The sequence below is a fragment of the Channa argus genome, chromosome 6, assembly GCF_033026475.1.
Source record: "Channa argus isolate prfri chromosome 6, Channa argus male v1.0, whole genome shotgun sequence".
Lineage (NCBI taxonomy): Eukaryota > Metazoa > Chordata > Actinopteri > Anabantiformes > Channidae > Channa > Channa argus.
In genome coordinates, this window is record NC_090202.1 from 26760446 (window position 1) to 26768855 (window position 8410).

At 44.5% G+C, this 8410-nt stretch overlaps 1 protein-coding gene across 1 annotated transcript; it reads right to left on the bottom strand.

Moving 5' to 3' along the window:
• Nucleotides 1-1235: 1235 nt before the first annotated feature.
• LOC137129077 (protein FAM222B-like) lies at nt 1236-8288 on the bottom strand. Its single transcript, XM_067507911.1, has 3 exons — nt 8154-8288; nt 6636-6763; nt 1236-6211 (listed from the first exon to the last, which is right to left on the bottom strand). The coding sequence occupies exons 2-3, from the start codon at nt 6715-6717 to the stop codon at nt 4200-4202; spliced, it is 2094 nt and encodes a 697-aa protein (XP_067364012.1). The 5' UTR covers nt 6718-6763; nt 8154-8288; the 3' UTR covers nt 1236-4199.
• Between the last annotated feature and the right edge of the window lie 122 nt (nt 8289-8410).

The following is an 8410-nucleotide window of genomic DNA, read 5'->3' on the forward strand; positions in this document are numbered from 1 at the left end:
TAATATTCAAGGGTTTTCTGTTAAGGCAAATATGACAAAATATGCACTGCAGGACTTTATTTTAACCGGTAATGTGTGTTTTAAAGACTGTTTTAGAGACTAAAGTCTCTCCTTCAAATTAAAGCAAGAGCTTTAAAGGGAAGTTAACGGAATTTGGTGCAATGTACATTTAACAAAGCAACAGCAAAATAAATCAGTATTTTTGCAGAGCTCCATGTTTGATCGCTCCCTAAAATACTTGCATATTGTTCCAAAATTGTCCCAGATCCCGAAACTTTGTGGTTTGAGTGCACTGTTAATTTGGAGACTTGCTTCCGACAATTTGATTTTCATAAGCTGTTATATTTATATATATTTCACTTTGTGTAATAGTTTAGGAGGACTTTCACTTTTTGAATAATAAAAAGTTACATTTACATTTTTTCAGATGCACTATAATATGGGCTTATACAAGTAATCCATGATGATCATCTTATTAAAATGTTAGACATCAGCATCAAATAATTAACAATTATTACCATATTTTAAACTTAATGTAGTACGTAATGCTTAGTAAAGCTACAAATGCAGTTTAAATGGACCTTTGCAGATTAACTGAAATAAGCATTTTATTGAGGTAACAATTTTTGGATGTTGATCAAACATACAGAGAAGTCAGTCAGTCAAAAAAAAAAAAAAAAACCAAAAACATCTTCACTAATTTGACAAGGCATGTGCAACATTTTGATCAACCAAATACATAAGGAACGCAAACGGCATAGATCACAATGGAAGTGGTTTAGTAAATGCTGCACCTGCAGTCAAATGGGCTTTTTATGTGCTCGTGTTTGTGACGCAGACCCAGAAAGGTTTTCAGCGTAGAAGCTTCAACAACAAAGACAGCCACTCTTCACAGCTTTGTGTTCGCAAACTTTATTTTGGTTAAGGGGGAATGTTTGTGCAAGACATTTTATTCCTGAAGGTTAGGCAAAACTGGAATATCACATTTTCACAAAGTAGAGAAAGTAAGCCCCTCTCCATCACCATTCACATGAAGGGTCTTTGACAATGAAGCCTTTTAACCAAAGTCAAATCTAGAGGGAGACGTGTAGCCTGTGCTCCAGTTAGTATTGCCATCTGCATTGACCTACTTGAGCTACAATGTGCTTAACTTACAGATTTCTGCATGGTAATTATACAATGGAATGGACCCCCCCCACACATGGGACTAGCTTCGAGGAGTCATCAGGGTCTACTGTGCAGACAGGAACCGCTCGCTCTAGATTTTTTTTTTTTTTTTTTTTTTTAAGCTCTATTCACAAGTTTACATTTTTTCTTCACATGATTTCCATAAACCATCCTGATGAGAGCAGCAGCTCCCCTTCATGTCACCTGGTTGTTGAACCGAAGTTCCAGACACTGGTGGTTACAGAGAGGGACGCTTGGTCACTTTGGTCAGTGAGTCAGCAGCAAACAGTTCGCACATCCCGACGGCGTCAGGAAATCGTGGCACACTTCAGGACGTCAGTCCATGACACAGTATCAGTAGTTACACCAAATAGCTTGGTCCCCCATAAGAGATTAACTTCGTGCACTTTTGTCAGCGTGCACATCCGTGTGCAAGTACCCAAGCTTAACATACACACACACTCAAGCGTCCATTCACACGTTTCTCCATACTTAGCCCAGTGGAGGCACTTCATATGAAACTGTAGAACCTGACTATGTCGGGCTGTATTGAGGCAGCTCAAAATGAACAGGTCTGGTAAATGGTTTAGTGTTTTCACTCGGCGACCGTTGATTTAAAGAACCCCGAACAGGTCCGAAAGGTGTCTGACGTTAGGGCCACAGTGGGTCAGACTCAGGAAAATCACTAAATACCGGTCAGTTACATGTGTCGACTAATAGGCAAAGACACACAGCCATCACCAAAGTCACCAGCATTAGAGTCGCAATCTTCGCCCTGCACCCTTCTCATAAAGAGGAACCTATGTTCACTGACACAGCCCACACACACACGTTACTAATCATACACACACACACACACACACACACACACACACACATCATACTAGTGTGTTAATATTAAATTCAGTAGCAGCTTCAAGGGGCAGGCACATCAAAAAATGAGAGCCAGGAAAAGGAAAAAAAAAAAAAAAAAAAAATAGAACTGCCATCAAGTATGAAGACCAAAATCCAAGAAAAGCTACGGCTCGCACCTCTGCTGTCTTTCTCTGAAGAGGATGTTAACATCTCGGTGCCCTTTCGCCAATTTTCCGAGAAGGAAAAGCTCGGTGCTGGGAAACACATCAGATTAAAGCCTGGATGAAAACCTCTCATTTGCCTCCGGGTGCAGACGATCTGTTTCCAGCATCTGCATCAATACGTGTTATCTATGGCACCTAATGTGGAAAAAACACCTATGGCTTCAAGATGCAGGGGTCCGAAGAAATAAACTATATCAGGATATTTATTAAGTATAACAACTAAAAACACAGTCCAAATACTTTAACTGCTACAGCCCTGTTCTACACACGCATTAATTCTGCTAAATACTATTTATATTTCACTCTTTAAAATTATTTTAAATCCTTGATAGATAGGTGACATTTGAGACAGTAGTATGTGTATTTATCAACATGTATGAGTAGCATCATCCATTTCTACTGTCTACACACGTTAACGCTGCCCAAGGATCTGACAGTACAGTTTCAACTGATTGCAGATGAACCAAAGCTCAGGGAAAATTAATTCTCATAATTCAGCTATACTTAAGTGAGGATCCTGGCAGAGGCGGTCGGTTAAGTCGACGATAACTACTTTAAACATTTGAGGCTTTTCTCCAGAAAGCTTGAGAACAGCAAAGCCAACACATGAACTGGGAAAAAAAAAAGGCTACTAAATGTTGGAAATAGATACACACATCGAGCAAAACAAAACCCGCATTAAAGGTTCTCATTCCTTTACAGGTAGCAGAAACACGACACAGGGTAAGGCCAGAGATTAGTAGATGAACAGCCCACCACAAGCCACACAGCTAAAATGTCCACACCACGTCAGTTCACTTGCATTACAGTAGTAATATGGTGAGGAAATGTATCGGAGGGGAAATGAAGCATTTTCCCAGCTTGCATTATTTGAAGTACTTGCATGCTTTCAAGTGATCAATTGTCTTTTCACATACTGACGGACACAAAGCTTTCTAATAACGTGATGTTTCACATTAGCTAGAAACAGAGGCCAATAGAGTTTCTGCTCCTTTTGCCAAATGTTAAGCAACATTTCAAAGTCATTTCTACAGTTCAAGTAGGACCCTCTATGGAAACAGACGGAAAATATCATTAAAGACTAACTACTGCAAAAGAAATTATTAAAATACTTCAACAGGGCACTTTAAACGTAAAAGAAACCAGTTTAATTTAAAAACTATGACTTTCAGAAATGGGGACTGTTATCGTTTTTGCTTAGAGCTGCTTGCTAACGCTTTGTCTTTTTCCATTCTAATTCTGCTTAACAGTGATAGCCGTGTTTGCACACTGTGGTCACGCATGGAAACACGCAAGAACTACCTGGACCACTCAAGGCGAGGAGGCTCCTGGTGGGAGTGGGGGGGCTCTTCCTTTCGGCCCATTAACAAGCGTACGCCTCAACTACGGGAGGGAGCTCCTGGGAAAACAGTCTCATTAATTGCATATACATGTAACGTTCTTATTCACGCGAATCACAAATCTGTTAGGATGATAAATAATTAAAAATAAAGCATCACACAGACATCCTAAATTTTGCCTTTGGGCAGTTGTTAAGGCCACAAATGCTAAAGGGGGGGGGAACCCAAAAAACAAACAAAAACCCCAAAAACCGAGTTGTTCCATGTCAACCTGGGAAAAGCATTGTGACAATCCTATGGCAAGCATATACTCAGCTGCAGATGAATATTTCAGAACACCATATATACATAAACAAAGAGCAGCACATCCATGCCAGTGATGAAAAGAGGAATTCTACTTAACAATGGACAAAAATCTCATGAACCCTTCATCTGCAACAAAGGTACGACATGGCGTAAGACCTGAGGAATACTTTGAATCATCACAACCTGGTGGGTCTACAAATCAAGCTGTGAAGCAATAAAATGTAACTGATCACTTGCGAGATCTCAAAGGATAAACCACAGAAGCCTAGAGTAGCTCAAACACACCACGTGAGGAGGAATGCACACTTTAATGGTAGCCTGGGTGATGAGGGTGGACTCCTCCGCCGTTGCTGGGCTCCTGAACCTGGCCCATGGCCGACCTGTGCATCTTCCCCATCATATCCATGTTCTGGTCCTGAAAGCTCGACATCTGGAAGTCCCCTTCTATGAAATCCACATTCTGCATCAACTTCGTCTGGCCAGCAGGACCCTCCTTCCCTGGCCTGTACTTGGCCCCCAGAATGCGGTCTGCAGAGGCAGTAGCCTGCCCTCCCTGGAAAGCCACTGAAAGTTCCTGAGGGCCGCATCCATTGTTACCTGTTGTGCCCGGGACGCTGCCCCACTGTGGCTGCATGTAATGGCCATTAATGTAAGGCATAGAACCTACTGGGCAGTTAACAGGGGAGGAAGAAGGTGGCTTTTCTGCAGGGTGTTTTAGGGGAAAGGGCTGTGCAGCGCTGGGTAGCTTATGGGAATAGCTGAGGTTGCGAGAGGGGAAAGCACAGTCCGCTGGAGGCTCCATCCTTGGGTTCTTGCAGGGATGGGCCTCCTCGGGGGGCTGCTGCATGTGGGCCAGTTGATGCTGAGCCCACGAGCGCTGTTGCTGCTGCAGCTGCAGTTGTAAATGTTGCTGCTGCTGTAACTGTTGCTGCTGCTGTTGTTTCTGCTGATGTAAGTGGTGTTGAAGCTGCTGCTGCTGCTGCTGCAGCTGTACCTTCTCTGCTTCTGTGTGAAAGGCAGGTAAACCATTAGAAGCAGCTATACCGGACTGTGAGTGAAGAGCAGCGCTGGGAGTCTGAGCTGTGGCTTTGTCTGGGGGTCCCACCATCATGCAGCTGGGCACAGAGCCCAGGGCCGGGTGGTGAGAGGACACCCTGGAGCTGGCATTAATCAGCAAGTTGCGGCTGATGGGACTGGGGTTTGCAATTTGTCCCTCGCAAACTGAGGTGGAGCCCATTCCAGCCCGTGCCTGGCATAGTTGGTTGATTTGGTGCACAATGCTGCTCAGGTCACTGGGCCGGTTCTGATGCAGGCTGGCTGCCATGGACAGTGGGATGGTGGAGGTAGATACAGTTACATTTGGTGGCGCGTCTGCGTCAGGGAGCTTCCGGGGTCCATATGCCCCTGGTGGGGCCTGCTGGAGACTGTTAGGCATCGTAGGAGGTCCCGCACCCACCGCTTGGGGAAGGGACTGGGAGGCAACGAGCCCCTGGGTGTGCTGCAGGCTCGGAAGTGGAGCTCCATCAGACATGTGGCGCAGATCCTGAGTCACTCCCTGTTGTGTTAGTAAAGCTTGTGGAGGAGCCGTCTGATGTTTGAGTGTTTGCAGGTGAGAAAGATGCTGCTGCGGTACAACTGATGTACACGACTGACCCTGCTGGTGCTGCAGAGCCTGGGTGTGTGGCAGACTCTGCTGCCTCTGTATGAGTTGTGGATGAGCCAACTTTTGCTGCTGTGACGTCGGAACCTGGGACAAGCTCTGTTGCCGCTGCAGAGCCTGTGGATGAGCCATGTTCCTTTGCAGCAGTCCCTGTGGGAGAGGCAGAGTTTGAGGCTGCTGTAAAGTCCTCGGATGAGTCATGGTTTGCTGCTGCTGTAGTGCCTGTGGGTGAACCGCGCGCTGCTTCTGTGCAGCCTGGGCTGCAGACTGAGACGAGCCCTGAAGGTGAGGCGCAGGCTGAGGAAGATTTAAAGTGCTTTGAGTGGCATACGGCCCACTGTGAGGGTTCATGACGGCTTTATGGAGCTGCCGGGCGCGGCTCCCGTCTGACTCTTTGATGACACCTTTGGCAGGCGCACGGAGAACAGCCAGCAGGCCTCCACTGGTGCTGACCTGAGAGGGGTAGGGACTGTGGCGGTGGCCAGATGAGGATGTGTCAAGCCCGTTGACTGTGCGTCGAATGTGCTTCCTTTGAGGTACTTTGACACTGTTGGGGAAGATCTGGATGGTCAGAGGGTTGTTGGCAACTTTCTTAGCATAGGCGTCCAACTCTGCTGGGGTCGGATAGCTGGCAGATCTCATCTTCTGTGTAGTTTCCCCTGTAAAGGTTAGTGTATAAGGTTAGACAACAGAAAGGCCTCGAGAAGTGCACAGAGCTGGAAACGGCACTAAATAGTGAAACACTGAAATATTACACAGTGTAAAATGTTTTTAGTGATCACACACATTGTTTGGCTTTTTAATCACATTAAAAAATTTTTTTTGCAACACACACTTTGAATTTCTACAGTTTACACTACAAACATTATTACATTGATCTCGTGTGTTAATATAACCATTGCAAACTTTCAGTTTCAGTAATGATGATATGCAACCACACTTTTTTCCATGTAAAGTTGTAGATAAGTTAGAGTGTGAACCTCACCCTCCAACATCAATACTTTATCTGATGCCTAACACTGACAACTGTAAAATATCAATTAAAAACAGAAAAAACATAACATGGGGGAAAAAAGCACGTACATTTCTGAAGTCCAGTGTTCATCTGCGTGCGGGAGAGAAGTCTGGTGGTAGGGTCACCTGATGCTGGCAGACAGGCCAGCATGTCACTATTCCGCTAATGCAGCATGGGAATCTTTCTTCTCACCATACTGGGGAGAAACAGAGCAGGCGGAGTTCAGCTGATGACAGACACTTACGTTGGTGTCAAACAACTTTGCTATCACGTACGTTCACGTCCAGTACAGTTTGACCTTTAAACACGGCAGCTCGTAACAAACAGACTCAGTTCACCCGTCGGCAAAGAGCTGAGATGGAAAGAGTTTTTGCTCCTGTGCTTTTCTCCCCTTCTCGCAGGGTCTTTTCAAGTAGTTGGTAAAGTTAAATGTTAAAACCAATTCTGTGTGCATCATCCATATTTACATTATCAGTATCAGCTTTTATGTTACTAAAAGTGCTGCGCAGTTACCAATAAAAAAAAAACCTCTTTGTACAAATCCACTTTCCTTCTTCTGGATGAAGATACTCTCCGGTTTAGCAGCAAGCATCAGATCCCTGTTTATGATCAAAAGGCTGGTGCCAAATCCAAATTAAAGCATTCATTTTGAATCCGTCTCAGTGTAGAAGACAGTGGTCTTGTTAATAACCTTATGTGAAGTGCTGTACACTCTTTTGTGCAAACAGAAAATTACAATAATTGTAGCACAGCAAGTCCACATCGGGTATTTCTGCAGGGGAAGTGAACTGCTCATGAATCACAGGCTGTCTGTAAATCAGCGATGACTCTGCAAAATGACGTGTTACTAAATCATAAGAAAACCGTATTAGTGGTTAGACTTGAATTCGTTTCCAGAGCAGTGACAATGCTGGCAACTGCATTCCACAGATATTTAGTGATAAGCTTATGTGTCGAGTTTGTCCTGAATAAAAACGCTGTTTTTGCCTCTTCACTGGAAGACACAGGGGTCAAAACCTGCAAATGATAATGTCATTAGGCTTTGGGATTATCCCCATTATTGAGATACAATAATTCCACGCCAAGGAAAAAGGGCTTCATCATTAACAGACTGAATAATGTGACCTTCTCGTCAAATGCAGGTCAGATTTACGCTGACGCTCAGCTACAAGCGAATTTGCCTTTTGTTAACATCTTGAACCACATGTTCACGGTTTTGCACTCATGGTGGCCTGGGACAACTTTCAGACAGTGGAGCTAGGTAACGTTAGCCATCTGTCTCGCAACCCAGCCTTAATCTGCTGTGGTTTTAACAGCTAGCTATCGTGACTATCGATCTAATAAATATCGCTGGATTGTTCTAGCGACGAAAGACAAACGACCGGCTGCCGTAAACACGATGGCCTATTTAGCAGTTATCAAAAACGGTTAAATAACATCGATTAATACGTTAGCTCGGGTCAAGCTCCACAATAAATAAGGAGCTTCTTTGTGCTTATTGTGACCAGGCCAGCTGCTCGCCAAACTTCAGCGTTTTATTGAAGAACAACACCGAGGCGACGCGTGTTAAACAGGAATATACTTACGCCTCAACGACCTATGGGTAAGGCAACTTCATTTTGTGGAGATATACCGTTGATTTTTTTTATTATATTGAAGAAACCATCCCCGGTGTGTTGAGTCTCCGTGCTGCTGTCTGGCTACGGCAGCAACAATTGTCGCGCATGCGCAATCGAAAGGACCCCGGGCAAGCGTTTAGGCATCGAAAGCGAACGCCTGTCTAATAATCCCTACGGCTAAGGCGTACAGGGTAGTGATTGGTTGAATAAGTATATCCACTGAG

Excerpts from the sequence above, each read along its gene's own strand:
- LOC137129077 (XM_067507911.1), bottom strand. The coding sequence starts at position 6,717 with ATGCTGGCCTGTCTGCCAGCATCAGGTGACCCTACCACCAGACTTCTC. Across the intron at positions 6,212-6,635 it reads GAACACTGGACTTCAGAAAT|GGGAAACTACACAGAAGATG; the intron begins GTACGTGCTTTT and ends TAACCTTTACAG.